Source organism: Perna viridis, chromosome 7, assembly GCF_037379345.1.
Source record: "Perna viridis isolate PV_CMFRI_1.1 ecotype Kerala chromosome 7, ASM3737934v1, whole genome shotgun sequence".
Lineage (NCBI taxonomy): Eukaryota > Metazoa > Mollusca > Bivalvia > Mytilida > Mytilidae > Perna > Perna viridis.
The window spans coordinates 24,824,383-24,842,254 of NC_142451.1; the positions used below are offsets into that span (position 1 = coordinate 24,824,383).

At 31.3% G+C, this 17,872-nt stretch overlaps 1 protein-coding gene across 16 annotated transcripts in view; it reads right to left on the bottom strand.

The window, feature by feature from the left end:
- LOC148611946 (spectrin alpha chain-like) overlaps positions 1-17,872 on the bottom strand; it is a 44,312-nt gene that overhangs the window by 16,252 nt on the left and 10,188 nt on the right. For 4 of the 16 annotated variants that reach the window (XM_088592966.1, XM_088592964.1, XM_088592965.1 and 1 more), the window contains exons 8-33: positions 17,651-17,795; positions 17,303-17,419; positions 16,657-16,830; positions 16,142-16,243; positions 15,705-15,842; positions 14,991-15,179; positions 14,635-14,790; positions 14,206-14,348; positions 13,762-13,936; positions 11,867-11,884; positions 10,342-10,410; positions 9,778-10,021; positions 9,127-9,317; positions 8,650-8,799; positions 8,262-8,354; positions 7,966-7,983; positions 7,074-7,208; positions 6,302-6,447; positions 5,371-5,569; positions 5,014-5,121; positions 4,614-4,705; positions 4,060-4,204; positions 3,033-3,149; positions 2,757-2,821; positions 2,378-2,477; positions 1,336-1,461 (exon numbers count right to left, since the gene is read on the bottom strand). In XM_088592966.1, coding sequence (XP_088449092.1) covers positions 1,336-1,461; positions 2,378-2,477; positions 2,757-2,821; positions 3,033-3,149; positions 4,060-4,204; positions 4,614-4,705; positions 5,014-5,121; positions 5,371-5,569; positions 6,302-6,447; positions 7,074-7,208; positions 7,966-7,983; positions 8,262-8,354; positions 8,650-8,799; positions 9,127-9,317; positions 9,778-10,021; positions 10,342-10,410; positions 11,867-11,884; positions 13,762-13,936; positions 14,206-14,348; positions 14,635-14,790; positions 14,991-15,179; positions 15,705-15,842; positions 16,142-16,243; positions 16,657-16,830; positions 17,303-17,419; positions 17,651-17,795 — 3,355 coding nt within the window. The remainder of the gene's footprint in view (positions 1-1,335; positions 1,462-2,377; positions 2,478-2,756; positions 2,822-3,032; positions 3,150-4,059; positions 4,205-4,613; positions 4,706-5,013; positions 5,122-5,370; positions 5,570-6,301; positions 6,448-7,073; positions 7,209-7,965; positions 7,984-8,261; positions 8,355-8,649; positions 8,800-9,126; positions 9,318-9,777; positions 10,022-10,341; positions 10,411-11,866; positions 11,885-13,761; positions 13,937-14,205; positions 14,349-14,634; positions 14,791-14,990; positions 15,180-15,704; positions 15,843-16,141; positions 16,244-16,656; positions 16,831-17,302; positions 17,420-17,650; positions 17,796-17,872) is intronic. The other 12 variants (XM_088592974.1, XM_088592971.1, XM_088592968.1 and 9 more) reach the window with 8 other exon arrangements.

A 17,872-nucleotide genomic window follows, 5' to 3' on the forward strand; every position in this document is an offset into this window, starting at 1 on the left:
ATTTCGGGCTAGGGAAAAAAAACCTCAAAACGTGTTTTTAATCCCTTAAATACTTATATTTCACACTGAGGTTAAGATCTTTCAGATTGTCAGTTCTAAATATTCTGCAGCCTTTAAACCCAAATATGCAAAACCCAAAATGCACTTCCCTAGAGATCAATAATATGTATACAAGACTAACAAACTACAAGAATCACCTCATCAAAAATCTGTCCACCTTAAAAGGTGGCAACATGCAAATTCACTGGATATCTACTATTCATAATACTAAGTCATTGTCCAAAACTCTTCATGCAATTTGGTTTGAGGCCTATCATGCATTACAAGTCTTTCGTGTGCATGTTGGGTAACTTGCAAGATATATACATTTCAATTTTTTTGTGAAACAACAAAATAATTAACAAGTATAACCTAACAAAGAAAGTTGATACAGGACAGCACCCAAATTCCATTGCAGCCACACACCAAATTAGATAATAATCCATCAATAGAGAGCCAAGATAATGGTGGAAAATACTGATGGATGGACAGACAAATAGACAAGGTGATTCTGTTATACCACCCACTTGTTGAGTTGGGTTATTAAAAATCCAGTTTTTGCTTGTTTCTTGGAAAATTATATCTTGATAGTAGAGGAGTAACAATTCACCAGTGTATCATCATTTTTGATCGTATGTCAGAACTATGCCTGTATTGTTTCATATGTCCTGAATTATGATATACTTATTAAATTTTGCAAGGCAATTCTGACTATCATATGACTATATATATCATGATATTATTGTATCGCAACAAAGTATAATGATATGAATTGTTTTGTGAACTCTCTCACTATACTCAGCTCTACTTCATAGCATTCCTCGACATTCAACATTCAGTCACATATATATAAGTCACATGAAAAATTCATGTTTTCATGGCATAAAATGTATATCACATGTTTTTTACTAAAATTTGGAAAGAAAACCTTGCAAAAACCCAAATTTAAACAGGCCTTGATAAACAACTAACATCAGCTACAACTGAGTAAATATTGACACAATTACATATTAACTGACAAACAGACTAATATTTTCTGGATCAATCAAGATGGTCATTTTTTTTCATTACCTATTTCATAAGTTCTACATTTATCTAAAAAAATACACTTTAAAAGTTCAAAAAGATATGAGAAACTTAAATTGACCCAAAAAATATTTTGAAGGCATGTTAACATTCCAATTGATGGTATTACTCGACACACACTTGGGAGATCTACAAATCTGTATCTGAAAACAAACTAATAAATCATGATGCAGACACTCGATAGATCCACGATGCAGACACGCCATCTACCTCCTCAATCTCTTCTTCTCCAGGCAGATTTGTGATGCCATAATGGCTGACGATCTCTGAGCTAAACATCTGTAATACGACAGGGCATGTTGTAGACGTAGGTTGACAAACAATGGCTGGCACAGCCTGTAAATGTTAGAGGAAGCCTTGCCATTCGTTACCAATCGTAGGACACCAAAATGTTACGTGCAAATTTGATCCAGATGTAGACCTGCTTCAACATATTTAACTCTGAAGAGCTAAGTACTGATTACAAATCAAGTTTCTATGTAAATCAATTCAGTTAGGCTAAGTGAAGCATTCTAGAAATTTAATCCAGAAAAATATGAAAAATTGTTGACAATGAATGAAAGTCTTCTTTCAACAAGTATAACATATTTAACCCAATTTTGTACAAGTGTGATGTTTATAAGCCTTAAAATACTTCTAAACAAACTTCACAAAAATTCCCTGAAAATTAGAAGCAACACAGAGCAATCTTTTCACTACAACAAATAGAAAAGGGCAGTTACACAGAAAGAGAAATTTGACAAGGACATGACAATATCAACTCAGAGGACATCAACCTCAACAAAGACATAAACAATATCAATTTTGTGGTCATAACAAGGCTTCCCAAACATTTTCTGGCAGCCATTTTGACAATACAGTACAAAAATATTTAAAAAAGTCAAAAGCTAAAATACTAAGCACTACTCAAAGCAAAAACTCAAAAGCAAAACTCATTTAAAGAAAAAATTCAAAATTTTTTTTTAGTACAAACTCAATAGGTAAAAAGCCAACAGATGTATTGAAACTTGCCATTATTATCATTCTACATGTATGAGGGTAAACATACAGAAATATTGCTAATATAGTGATATACACCAACAACAGAAATCTGAGGTTAACTCAAAACTTAATTTTTAGCACATACTTTCCATAAATAATCTTGAAATTTTAAGCAGTAGATTATATTTTTCTTCAAGACAATAGTGGAGGTAACAGAACTGAATCCCAGTAAAAGCAGAAGCACGTCTAGACAGAAAGATAAGTGATTTACCTGGTGTCGTTCTAACAGGGCCTCAGCACCTGTAACATCTTTAGCCAGTTCATCAGAGGACACTAATGTCATCATGCTGTTGATCCAGGAAGTCAAATCTCTGTAAAACATCAAGATTGAAATTATTTTCATAATAAATAACTTCACTTTTGAAAACAAAAAATCTTGTAACAAAGGCTCACTAATAATAATATGGCTTCCCATCATGATACCAGGAAATAGATGTCAAATGAGTATGAAAACGTATCCCACAATACATCATTTCTACAAAGCTTGGAACAATATATCAGCAACCTGTGATTAATAGTAGACATGAAAAATATTGATATTTCGGAAAAATGACTTATATTAAAGGATAAATAACAGCTGCCATATTTACCTGTAGTCACTAAGGAATCGCTGCAGGTCATAGCTGTCCAAAAGCTTGGCTTTACGAGCATCAGCCTAAGTGAAAAACAATTCTACATAAATACAGGATTTACATGTAAAACTGCAGAAGTTTTAACTTCATATAAATTTCTTATGAATTATCTAAAAATTGAATCTCTTCACAAAGTGGTTGATAACTAGATCTGTCAAAGAAAGTAATTAATCATCTATAAGAAAAGTATACTGTTAAGGGTCTCTTTAACTTAATGTATCTGATTAACCATACCTTTGCAGTTAGAGTGTTCCATTGTTCATTAATCTGTTTCTGATGTTCATAGATCTGTTCAGCTTGTTCTGGATGCGTCTGCATCAGTCGTTTGGCTGAATCATCCAAATCTCTCACCTATAAATAACACAATGACTAATCAATCTACTCTGTAAATTATAATATTGTTGAGTATATGTACTTGTCAAATACCAGTCATACATATTGTAAATTTCAAGATGCAATACACATTTCAAAGAATAATGTTTTATCAGTAGCAATAGAATCAAATAAGTAGGAAGATCATAATCCAAAACTTAGTTGTGTACAAAAAGTACTCAAAACCAACACTATCGAAATAGGAAGCTAAGTCCATCACTTAGAGATTCTACCTTATGCAATTTCTTGTGAAATCTAGGATACTAAAAACAATTAAAAAAGATAAATAAAATCTGATATAATTCATGCCTTTGATTTAAATCAGAATCTGGATTAAAGAATCTAATACATGAATATATCAACTATAAAAACTGAAATTATTTTTGTCACAAATACAACAGGATTATACTAACAATAACTAAAACATACATCATTAAATCTTAGTCATCATAGTACTTTTTGCTTCATGGGGCCAAATCACAATAAAAAATTGCATATGACAGTTCCTGAATTACACAGGCAAATGTGCCACACATGTGAATCATATGATTACCATATGATTATCATATAAATCGAGCACCATATGATTATTATATGTTTTGGTTTATGTATGATAATCATGTTTTTCACAAACATATGATTGTCATATGTTTTTAAGCCAAAATTACCATATAAGAATCATATGATATCAATATCATATGATTGTCATATGATTACCATATGATTATCATATGAATCGAGCACCATATGATTATCATATGTGGCATATTTGGCTGTGTAATAGTAAGTTTCTATTCTTGCATGTGTCATAACCTGAGCATAACTCTTCTCATTAAATATTTAGAAATGTGAGCATAAGAAAACAATATCAAAATGTCAAACAATATACCTTTTCACCAAGAGCAGACAAATCTCTCTCAAGAGCATCATGTTTACGCTGTAAAGCCTGTACACTAGCTAAGTCATGACCATAGTTCTCATTGGCCAAGGCAAAGTCTTTCTCATCTATCCAGTCCTTTGTTTCATCAATATCTCTGTAAAAAATAAAAAGATAATTTACATGTTTTTTGTGTATGTTTTTAAGGGCTATTCCTAAAAATGTATAGGGGATTGGACAGTGTATGGATGGAGGTATTTCTAGACATACACAGTAATACTTTTTAAGAACATTTAATTTTATTCTTTGGGTGGTGGGGTATAAAAATGTGCTGTCCAACCCTCCCATGCACTTTTTCCTGGAATAGCCTTAGTGTAATTTAAACCATATTATATTAATTCTATACTTGTGCCACAAAATGACCATCCAATAATTATGTCTTACTTATCAACAAAACTCTAATTGCCACACCTCTGGTAAAAAAATATTTCTAAACACTTCACTTTCTACAATATACTAGGCACTCAAAAATCAAGCAATAACAATTTCTGTAATAATTTGTGTACCTGTGAAATCTTTGTACTTCTTGAGCACTGCCTAGAGACTGGGCTCTCTCCGCTGTCACTGTTTGTAGGTTGGCCCATCTGGTGTTCAACACCTACAATATGCAAAAATAAATTTGAAATTGCAGCTCTACTTCTAGTTCCTTCTTCTTTCATCATATATTAAAATCAGTTCTACTTCTAGTTCCTTCTTCTTTCATCATATATTAAAATCAGCTCTACTTCTAGTTTCTTCTTCTTTCATCATATATTAAAATCAGAACTTTAAAATGCTTCTTGTCACCAAAACATTTAATAAGTTAGGTAATATTAAGCGAATGTCCCAACCAAACCTAATAATGCCTACAATCTACATGGTAAATTTTAGATAAGCTAAGATGCATTACTTTACACAGATACTCACAGCAATTTGATCTCTAATCTTCTCAGCAGCTTCAGTTCTTCCCAGGACAGTAAGTTTGTCAGCAATAGTATTCAGCTCCTGTAATCTGGCTTCATTGGATTTCAAGTCCTACAACAATAATTGCAGTTCATGAACTCTGTCTCAGTGTGTATCTAAACTTTTTCTTTTACTTATTATTTGTCATTTATATCAGTTCAAGTTCTGAAACATTTTTTTTATTTTTTGCCCTTGGATTTACCATCTATGATATTCCACATTTCAATTTGTATTTTTGTTTTACTTCTCTTTCAAAGGAGTGAAAAGACAACTTCATTTTGGAGATCACAACATCAATTTGATCAGATAAAATGTGAATACCTTTCTAAAGTCATCAAATTTCTTCTGGTATTCCTCAACTTGTTCCAGATCTTCTCCTACATCCTCACCAATCATAATGCCTTCCTTTTCTGTGATCCATGATGCCAACTCTGCAGCTTCACGTACCAACTGATAGGCTCTACACGATTCCTGTAATTTCTCACGTCTCTGGTTTCCAAGATCCAACAAGTTGGCATACCTATACAAAATAAAAATTAATACTTACTGTAATTCACACAAATAACAGTAATAAAAAAAAACATTGTTGAAAGAGTAATCAAGGGAACCAAGATTCTAGCAGTAATCAAAATAATGTCATCCAGGGACTAAGACCAGACATGGAAAATATACACACACAACAAAAAAAATAATATAACCAAAAAAATACATACAATGTAACAAAAATAAATAAGCAACTTGGACTCCACTAAAAACTAGGAGCATGAACAAGGTGCACCGGTAGTGTAAAAGAAAATGATGAAAATGCAAGTAAATGCAAAATCAACAAATCACCAGTACATCAATCAAAAAATTTTCTATAATGACCATGAATTAACTACATATCAAATTAACTTTTATAGTATATAATTGGTGTGAAGTCAAAACATGACAAGTTACTGTCAAGGCTGATCTACTCAAGCATTTTATTTTGTGATGTTATTAGTTGAAATTTAATTAGTACATTATCTAAGTATTATAAACCTTATGTATGAACTAATTTGTACAATTACTAACTACTGATGGAATTTTAATGCCAAGATTTATAGTGCACCATAAGCATCAGTTTCAGATATATCAGTACTGAATAATTGTATATGAATCTGACTGCAGTTATATAGTACAATGTAAGTATCTTAATTTTTATTAGTATAGCTTGCCATGAAACTATTGTAATCCAACTAATAACAACCAATGTTTATAAAAAACTTACTGTGTCTCAATCTGGTTTTGTCTAACAGAAATGGTGAATTCATCCATCAGGTTGTTTCTACTGGCTGACAGACTGGGATCCAGTTTTTTACAGTAAGCAGCAGGAACAAAGCCTTGTCTGTCATTGACTTCTACCTTCCACCAGTCCTGTAACAATAAATAGATTACAATATGCATAAACTTAATACATGTACATGCATCCTGAAGATTTTTTAGAAAGTTTACATCCTTGGAACATGGCTGTGTGTAAGTTTATCCTTGGAACATGGCTGTGACATGTGTAAGTTTACATCCTTGGAACATGGCTGTGACATGTGTAAGTTTACATCCTTCAAACATGGATGTGACATGTGCAAGTTTACATCCTTTAAACATGGATGTGATATGTGTAAGTTTACATCCTTCAAACATAGCTGTGATATGTGTAAGTTTACATCCTTCAAACATAGCTGTGATATGTGTAAGTTTACATCCTTCAAATATGGCTGTGATATGTGTAAGTTTACATTTCAATTTGTTGGCATCATTTGATTCAAACCTAATTCTTTTCTCTACCAAGAGTAATTCAGTATTTAAAACATCTTTAATATCAAATTCAACCAAACCATCTTTTACTTCATTTATTACTCCTACATTCATGATGTCTCTATCATTTTAATATTAATTCCATCTATTCTTATACACTGTTTACATGTATCTTCAACTCTTAAACCATTATATGTAGATTATTTTCCCTTTCACGTTCTATTAGTAGTAGTAGTACCCCAACCTACCTTATTAGCACTGTTTAGTAGTGTAAGGACATCTCCTTTCTTCATAGATACTTCTCTTGGTGATGTTTCAGTGTAGTCATAAAGGGCCATCACTTTCTCTGTTGCCAAGTCATCAACTACTGGGGCTTCTTGTTGCTTAAATATAAACCAGTCACTTAAAATTATCAAAACATAAATTACTCCAATGGATTTTTTAAAGCATGTCCACTTTATTTTTCAAACAGTGAGGGTAACACGTTCTTCTTGTTATTTTCTCTCTGTTATGTTTAACTTATTAAAGATGAACATAAAAACTAGTATTTTATTTTATATTTTTGTTTATTTTGAACATGTGAAGAGAAAATGGAAGAAAAGTTTTTTTCCTTTAAGGAAAGAGTGTTGCGCTAAACAAATGTGCTAAAATGATGTGAGACTTTAAATTTTAAGTACTGTGTGCTAGAAAATGTTAGTTAAACAGGAAAAACATTTCACTAGTTAATATTATTTAAAATTGCTGATTTTCCTGAGAGTCTCATGAAAGGACAATAATTAGTGAATATGATATAAATGTGTTGTTTTGATGAAAGAGTAGTGTTAAACTTCTCCTGATAAATGATGTCATTTCTGAGTAAAATGCATGTTTATACTTATCAAGCATAAAGCAAAAGACTTGTATACTGAGTATGCATATTCAAATACAGATAAAGTACTATCCAAGTTTGAATAACTGTAGTATTGCAACAATTTTTAATCATTCTTGGGCTTCTTTCCCTACATTTTTAAAGTCGAAAGTGGAATGACTGCATGGTCATTTGAATATATAGTATATTAGTACAAACATATAGTTAAGTCTGAAGGATGAAAAAAAACAGGAAGTGAAGGTAGAGCTATATTGTGTCAAACCTATCCTTACCCCATCTACTCCTCTACTCTACAATTAATACTGACTGTCAGCCTTATTGGATTCAATTTAATTTCTGTAATTTATTCACACAATACTATTCTTTAATCATTTTTCTCATACAAATAGTAAGCAGTTCTTTCACTTAAGGAAATGTGTTGATGTTTATTTGAATATAAATAAATACAGGACATTTGTTTTCAGTCTATATATGCTGCATGCTGTTAGCATAATTTTTTTTTTCTATTGATTGAGCATGTATTGACTTGACAAAGAATGACACTGTTACTGTCCTACACTTTTCATACCTTACAAGCCTGTGCTTGCTCTCGGAGTCCTTCCACAACAGATCCATAGGCATCCAAATCAGAGAAAAATGCTTCATGTTTCTTTAACAAAGCCTACAATACAGAAAAGAAAATGAAACAGTTTTGATTGAAGAATCCTCAATAAGAATATGTTTATTCCATCAACAGTCTACTTTACAGTAATTTAATTCTTTAGAAAATCCAACTGATGTAGCCAGCAAGAATTAACAATCTTCAATAAAAGCATATATTATTTCCCTGGAAATCGCTATAAAAAATTGTAGCTTGTACTACAAACATCGCCAGTCTTATAACCATTAGTTATATCCCCTTATATGCAATGCTGTTGTGACTCAGCATACCATGATTTTTCATTTATCACCCTAACCTCGGCAGAATCTTCATCCTTTCCATAGTCAGTATTAGCAGCAATAGGCTCTTTCTCTTTCATCCATGATTCAGCTTCATTAGCATCAGCAAAGTACTGCTGGGCTTGTAAAGAATCCTCCAAATCCTGTTTTCTCTGAGATGCTTTTTCCTGATGTGAACAAAGTGAAGTTTGAAGTTTTATAATAATTTGATTTTACATTTCTATACTATACTACCACAAAAATCTGTTTTACTATTAACATTTCTTTCCTTTTAATTAAAAAAAAAATCATTACCATCTCGGTTATGAACAAATATAGATATTTAAAAAATTAAAACATACTGTGAAATCTACTCTTACCATCATTCATTTCCTATTAAGAATTTGTTGCATTTGTTTACAAAACATATTTTATTTGCAGTTCTAAGAACAGTATCAACTTCTAGACAAAGAACATTGAAACAATGAACTGATGATGTTATAAACAGTACAAACCATGAGAGCTTGCCATCTAGCTTGTAATTCTTCAATTTTAGTTTTGATATCAACAGAAGCAAAATGGTTGTCTTTGATCATAGACTCTCCTTCTATACAGACATTGTTGATCCTAGGTTCATGTCCTGCTAACTCAGCCTGTAAAGCCTGATGTTTCTTTATCAAGTTCTGCACACCAATCAAGTCACGACCTACCGATTGATAAAAAAAAATTTTAACATCATAAAAAATACCAAATATATTTCTAGTGTGTGTGTTTGGTTTGATGTAAGTAACACATTGTACAAGTAGCTATAGATTTATTTACGTACTCCTGTTTGTAGTGGAATATAATTAATTGTACTTCAGTCTGTACGGCCATCATAACAAAATCAGTAGATTCTCATTAAACATTTTTCAAAATCAGGGGTGAGCAAGCGGTTTATTTATTTATTTATTATTTTAATTTAAGTGAAAAATAATGTCAATTTGAAAGAAATTGATCTACATTCGGAAATTTTTTTTTTTTATTTTTAAAAAATTTTTTAGAGAGGGTGAAAAATTTGGGTTGGAATGGTATGATCATCTAGGATGTTTTTTTATTTTGGCCTAGAGAAAACCATGGAATTCATACCTCTGTTTTTATAAGAAACATTAGGAATTTGTTTATACCTCTATTTGTTGAGGAAGCGATAGGTTCTTTCTCTCTGATCCAATCTTCCTCATCCTCTACATCTCTAAGGAACTGTTGTAGTTTGAGTGCCTCCTCTAATCTTTGTTTCCTGTCAGACATGGGACTCATAAGAGCCTCGTAACGCTTCACAACATCCTCTTGTTTCTTTCTAATATTATCAGCATCAAAATGTCCAGATTCAACAAACTGATTGGACTGGATAACAATGCCATCAATACGGTCCTGGGAAAAAATTCGATTATTGAAGACAGATTGTATAATTGGTACAAATTAAACATCGAAAAATACGTTCTTTTTTTACTATTAAACATGACACTTGAAATTTCCATGAAAACAATGCAACATTATTTGAATAAAAAATAAAACTAAATGGATCAGAAAGTTTTAATTCATTCAGTAGAACATTCTTTATGAATGCACACATCAACATGTTTCACCTTCAAGTACAAGTATATTTTCATTTCTAGATTTCCCGAAGTTATTTGAAAAGAATAAGGTATTTAAAAAAACAGTGTTTATTTTGACAGTGTATGAAATCATACTTGATGAGCAGCAACATCAGCCTCAAGTAAGGCATGCTTCTTCTGTAGGTTTTGTACACCAGTTAGATCCTACAAATAACCAATCTTACAATTATTGTGTGTCTTGTCTTCAACTTTACCTGTTTATTGACACCTTTATCAAAGTGAAATTTACTTTTAAATCAAATTTAAGTCAAAATCAAAGCTTATGTGCACGATATCATTATCATTAATTAAAAAAATCTACCAGTCTAATCACACACAATGCCTCTGTCAATTCCGTAAATACTGTAAATTACAAAATAAATCCTTTCACTTATGAATAAAGTTTACAATAATGCAAATGCAATATAAATTTTTACATGATGAGTATTATTAATTATAAATCTAAATCCTCTAAGGTCTTGATTTTAAATGTTTTGTAACAACCAATTCCCACTTTCACAATACTTTCTGATGATACAGTAAACACTCAAAGCTTTCTTCATCTAATACTCAAGCTGCTATGATCTGTCGCAATTGATTCATAAACCTAAAAGCACTACTAGTCTGAGTCCTGAATATACATATTTGGGGAAGAAAGCTTGCTACTATTCAATAATATACACACAGCTGATATGAGAGGCTTAATAAAAACAAGGTGAGCTTAAAAAACAATAATGGATAGACAGGGTGAGAACAGATTGAGAGAACTGTTACATATCTTCGACAGGTATAAACTTCCTCCTGTGATTTGTGTCAAGTGCACAGAATGAACTCATGCTAGTACAAGTGTGGCCATATCATTAATTCATCAATGTGAGGATCCATTTAGAGAAAATTCACATGCATCATTTGTCATCAGTTTCAGAAAAAAAAACAAGCTACAAGTAACTTGATGGGCAAACTTACTGATTTAACTCACTGCCTTATGTAAAATATAGCAATATGAGGGGAAATTTCATTCTTGCAGATTCCTGTTTTGTATAATGATTAAATTTCTTGTAAAAGACAACAAAAAACAAAAACATCATTCTTAGAATTTTGTAAATACATTTCAATAGCTTTTACAATTATTTCTTCCCCAAAATCATTACAAATGTTTACAGACAGATCAAATAAACCGGAAAACACTGGTCATAGAAAGATCAATCAACTTTTGTTTTAATTTATTACAAAGATTCACTCTGACATAATGTAAGAAAAAGAGGAGAGAGGCTTCAAATACAAGATTCATGCTGATTTTTCTGTACTTTATGTCAAGTAGGTAAGAATTTCTTAAGAAAAAAGTAAAAGAAGACTAATAATGGATAGGCAGACTACCAGACAAAAATTATGTCACCAAACCAAGATAGCTGATTTCAAAATAACTCAGATTCATATGGAAAGTATGATAACAGAAGGGGGATAACTCATTTTTCAGGAATGAAAAACCATATAACAACCCCAGTGAGTGTAACAAAGCAATATTTCTACTCTATGATTATTAAATCACACTTCTGAAAATCAAAAATCACTCTAGCAAGCAAAATAATCAGAAAATGCTAAAAACAGAAATTAAACTTACAAGTCGAGTTTTAAAATGCTAATAACAAAAGCAAAGTAATATGTAATACACACATATATCTATAATACATGTACATACAAACACTTAACAAAGTTTAAACTAAAAGACCATCCTTCAAATACAACAATGGTTTCAAATGACCAATCTTAACGCTAATAACTTCTAATTCTGATCTGTTGTCACAATCAACTTCTACACTTAACAGTAACAAGTTCATTTGATTAAAAACATAAATTTATAGAATAGATCTATATCTTAGGGCTTAATGACTAATAATATAGTCTAGTAAAAACAATTCAGAAAACATTAATGCCTCTTCTATGAATTTAAAAACTAAAATCTAATGACCAGACTAAATGTTACTGGACAAGGCAAAATGACCTGAATGACCTTTGGGAATTATTGATATATACAGTCGAACCTCGTTAAGTCGAAGTCAAAGGGACCATGCAATAATGTTCAAGTTATCCGAGGTTCGAGTAATCCGAGGTCGAAGATAAACCGGAAATACTAGTAGTTTGGTCCATGATTGTTTCTGTAGTTACATCATTTGTTGTGCTTGTAATGTACATGTACTTCACTTTACACGGTACTTCGTAATGTCATGCGTTTCATATAGGAAGATATTTTTTGTATGTTGTATATCATGTTTGAAATACTGAACGGCACCGAGTGTTTTAGTGAAATTTCCTTTTTATTTTTTCTATATCAAAAACGTCATAGTCCATAACATGCTGCTTTGTTTGCTTCACAATCAGGAGTATCGTCAAACCATGTGCTCTACATTATTATGATAAAATTTCAAATTTACTGGCAAAACGAATGTAGTTGTTGAAATACACTTCCTATTGTCTGTTTGATGTTTCATTAAATAGTCAGATACCATTACAATTCATCTGTATTTTTTATAAAATTTTTCAAAATATCAAAATATCCGATATTACTGTTTGAGTAAATTCCCATTATTAATAAATTTCGTTTCTTTTAACAACACACACAATTTTAAATTAATTAAATAAACAAATCAAACCATAAAGAGTGTCAACAAATTAATTTTAAAAGCCACGCTAATTGTTGTTAAAACACACTTCGATCATGGTTTGTAATAAAGCAATCAGTTTACTGACTAATTAGTTGACTTCGAGACATCAGGGTTAATTAACCTCGAAGTCCTATCGGGGGGACTGATTAATTACCTGGAGTTATCCGAGGTTTCGAGTCATCTGAGGTAAAATTGTATTGGAGTAAGGGGAGTTTTGCTGGGACTTTGTAATTAGTTCGACTTATCCGAAATTTCGACTAATCCGAGTTCAACACATCGAGGTTCGACTGTAAATCATTTGTACCTATTACATCTTGAAGAATGGTCAACTATTATATATATATCTGAAATTCAGTTAAGTTAAATAAATATTTACATATCAGACCATGCATTATGAATTTCTTCCAAATTAGTAATTAGCTACCATAGTTATCTTGTAGACTTTATATTCATTTTCAAAAAATACTATTAAATCAATAGTAAGTTTTAACATATTATTAAAACTGAACTGAAAACTATATATTGCCATATTAATATATTAATGACAGAGTACAAAAAGGACATTTTTTTTATAATCCAAATTTCCTAAAGGTGTTATGTTATAAATTCCTTTTACATATATATAATTACATCTACTCCTATATTTATAATTTATACATTTATTAAAATATAACCCTATACAAATGTTATTTTTTTACACATTCAAAAACCTGAAGTCATGTGTAGTTTCTGAACCCTTCATTTCAAAACATGCAACCTATATCTAAATTAAAAAGAATAAAAATGACATGCGACAATTCATTTTTCTTAGCATTACTTAGATATAGGACAATGAAGTAAGAAATAAAGTTACCTTTCCATAGTCCTCTGACTTGAGCTGACCTTCAATCTCATACAACCAAGCCTCAACATCTTCAATACTCCTGTTAAACTGTTGTTGTTGGCTGGCTTCCTTCAATTTATTTCCTTTCAGGTCAGTTTGTGACAGTAGCGTCTTCCATAGGTTTACTATCTCAGTAACATGGGCTCTAGAATGGAAAAGAATTTTACAAATACAGTAGCAGACTCCAATAGTGTCAAATAACCAATAAATTAATGAACTTAAAAGATTTTTTACTCAATCTTTCTTTTTATCAACTAGAATTACAATGTAATGTGATTTTGTAAAAAAAAACCTGAATTTTCCCATGAAATCCTTGCAGTGATTTTTCAATACAGAATACTACATGAGATACAGTACTGGTCTTCACTGTGGTTACCTGCATCTCCCAGACTGTTCCAGTGGTTCAAAACTTACTGAATTTCCTCTGAAGCATAATGGTTCTCACTGATGAGTTGTTCCCCAGTTTGTTGTATGGTTTCTATACGATTCTTGTTAGCTTCAAGTTCAGCTTCAAAGTTCTGATGTTTCTGTACTTTGGTTTGAAGATTGGTAGGATCCTACAAAGAAACAACTTCATCACAATGAAAGTGAAAAGACAGAAAAGCAAAGACTTTCCACAAAGCCAAACCAATCAAAAATTCCTAATAATTACTTCTATGGTAAATAATTTATTTTCACTTGAGATTAACAGTTTTCTCATCTAGTAACCAGTCCCTCATTTGACACCCTGACCATCATCCAATGATTTCCCTTACTGACATCCTGACTAATAGACCAATCACAATTTCCACATTAAATACCAAAAGGAATAAAGATGTGTGATCATTTCTATTAGTTTCTCACCAGATAATTTTCATCAGAGGCTGTCTTCAGCTTTTCATTAATCCATCCCTTGGTTTCATCACAATCTCTTTCAAAAGTTTGAAACTTATAGGATTCCTCAAGAAGTTGTCGTCTCTCAGTAGAAGTCTGGTACAAGTTGTTCCTTCTCAATAACAGCTATAATAAAAAAATTGTTTATTCAAAAAAAGGTACACCAAATATTTTAGGTATGATTATCCAACACAAAAAAAATCAATTGTAAAAACCTAGATATTTGGAATTTGATTTATTATCAACAACTTATCCTGGTTTAAATCTGAAGTTTTCACACTCAGTTTATTTCCAGAATTTATTCATAGTTCCTGTATAAGATGTACCTGGTCTCTCCTGACAGCTATATCATCATGGGCATAGTGTTCATTCTGGATCAACTTAGTAGCAAAGTCATCCAACAACTTAATCTTCTCTTCCTGTGCAGCCAGAGATTTCTCAAAGTCCTCATGTTTCTTAATTAATGCCTCAACACTGTCTAACGAGTCACCTAAGTCTTTGTTTGCCAAGAAAGCCTGAAAATATAAAATAATGTTAATTATGCAAAATGGATATCGTCAGATTCATTGTCCTTTTAATTGAGCAGTTTAATTTACAAACATGATTGTGATAGCAGAACTTCATGTAGATATCTACTTGTAAATTTTGCAAAATTGTCAAATTTTTCTTCCCATGTTTATTGCCTTCAACTTGCATACAATTGTGAAAAACATTTGAAAAAGACATTCCACAGACAAATGCCTGTCTACAGTCTGGAGACGTTGGTCATTTATGTATCGTTGTGAATTTATTTTATTTTTTAATTTATTTTGAAAACATGTTATCATTCTGATACCATGGATTTTATTACTTTTGTTGAAGGACCTTTCAGTGTATTTAAACCTGTTGAGGACCTTTTGATGATTGCTGGAAGTAATTACCATTTTGTATTAAGGTTATTTATTGGTGTATTTGTTGTGTTTCACCAAATCCATTCTCTTTTCAACTGCTTCACTACCTTTAGTTTTCTTATCAAAGAGAACCTGAAATATATACACTACCTCTTGTTTGGTCATGACAGCATCAGCATGCTCAGTATCCCTGTAGAATAACTGTAGATCCATACACTGCTCATATAATATCTTTCTTTCTTCCCAAAGTTCCAGTAAACTTGACTTCTCAGAGGATAGAACTTGGAGCTGAAAGAGATTGACAAAGTTAGGTGTTAGAATTTTGAACAATACCTTACAAAAAAAAACTAAAATCAATAGGTAATAAGTAGAATAAAAGATACTAAACTTTCAGGTCAATTACACTGTACTAATAACCAATATTAAAAATAAATTACAACTAACTAAAAATTGTTACATCATGTAAACATGCTCAAATTCAAACAGTAGATTAAATACATGTATTTTTGAAGCAGACAGTCAAACATTAGAACCATCATAGCAGAAAAACCTGACAAGCTTAATATTTCAAGAACAAATATATTTACTTTTTCTCTAACTTCATCAGCCGCATAGTGATCAGCATCCACTAATCTCTGACCAGCATCAACAGTGGAACGAAACGTATCTTCTCTGGCATCAATTTCTCCCTACAAATAGCAATAACATTTCTTCTTAAAAATAATTAAAAAACTTATATAAATTATAAAAAACACATCATGGAAGCATAATCTTCAGAGAATACACAAAACCTTTTTACATGTACAAATATGACATTGATCAACATTGAAACTTTTTGTAAATAGACAACAAATAACATAAACATAGAAACTTATCCAAACCAAATAACCTTTGAACTTTAGAATTTGTTCACTTAGACAGGTGTTTGGTTTATAGAGATTTAAAATACATTCAAATTAATATAAAGGTCTTCAAAGAGTGTCTGGTTAAAACAAGTTTTTTTTAACTATTCAGTGTTTAAAACGGATTCACTATACATGTCATTTAATCCAAAAGACTTTTCTGATATATCAATTCATTATATACATATATATGTACATACCTTGCATTCAAGATTTCTCTCAACAAGAGATTCAGCTCCAGCAACATCCTTGGCCAGATCATCAGCAGAGATAATGGCTTTCATATCATGAATCCAGGAAATCAAATCACGGAAATCAGCCAAGAACCGATGAAGGTAGTATGAATCATCCAACCTGGCTTTTCTATCAGCACCCTTAAATAATAAAGAAATTTCATATCATAATTTTGTTTCTTTCAGGCTAACTTATATTCTTTTCGAGTAGATAAAAATATAACCTCTATCAAGACATGTCAAGTGTTAACCTTGAGACTTGAGGTTATTTCCAAAAGACATAAAATATTATAGCTAAACCTGATATCCAAAAATCTCCAGTAAATCATTAAAAATTATTGATGGCATCATAGTTGTTTATTAAAACTAGGTTTATGAAAGGATAAAAGAAATTATTCACAGCAAATCAGGAAATACATTACTTCTGAAATAATTTTGTTTTTTGAATTTTTATTATGTATAGTTAACTACATGTATATATACATAGTGACATGTAATATGTAAACTGTATCAATTGTGATTGTATATTGTGATGATATTGCATAGATCTATTTTCTTTCTTTAGGAAAAATTCTTGTATTTGATCATCTGAGTATTAATTTCTGAAACTAACCTTGTTCTTGAGTTTCTCCCAATTGTCAGCAATTTCTGTCTGTTTAGAACTGATTTGTCCAGCCTGGTCTTTATGACTATCCATCAATCTCTCTGCCTCCTTGCCCAAGGTGGATATCTATCAAATTTAAGAATGGTTTTCTTTAATTTTGAAGCAAAATGGAAATAATGCATACAACCATGTCTGAAAGGATAATTGCTTTATCTTAACAAAGGTTTTTTTTCTTCCTATTTTCACAAAGTTTTGCAATTCATATCTCAGTACTTTTGTACTGTTTTTTAAGTACTTACTAAAGTTTTAATGAGGCAATGTATTCAACAGATTGAATTTGCAAAACGGTTCATCTACCTTTTCCTCGAGGGCAGCCAAGTCTCTTTCTACTCCATCATGTTTTCTCTGGAGAGCCTGAACGCTAGCCAAGTCACGACCATAATCATCTGAAGACAAGATGACATCTTTCTCCATAATCCATGCAATCGTCTCATCAGCATCTCTGTCAATATAGACTGATTTTTATTTAAAAAGTGTTTTACAACCTAACAGACAACAGATAAGACTATTCCACCTAAA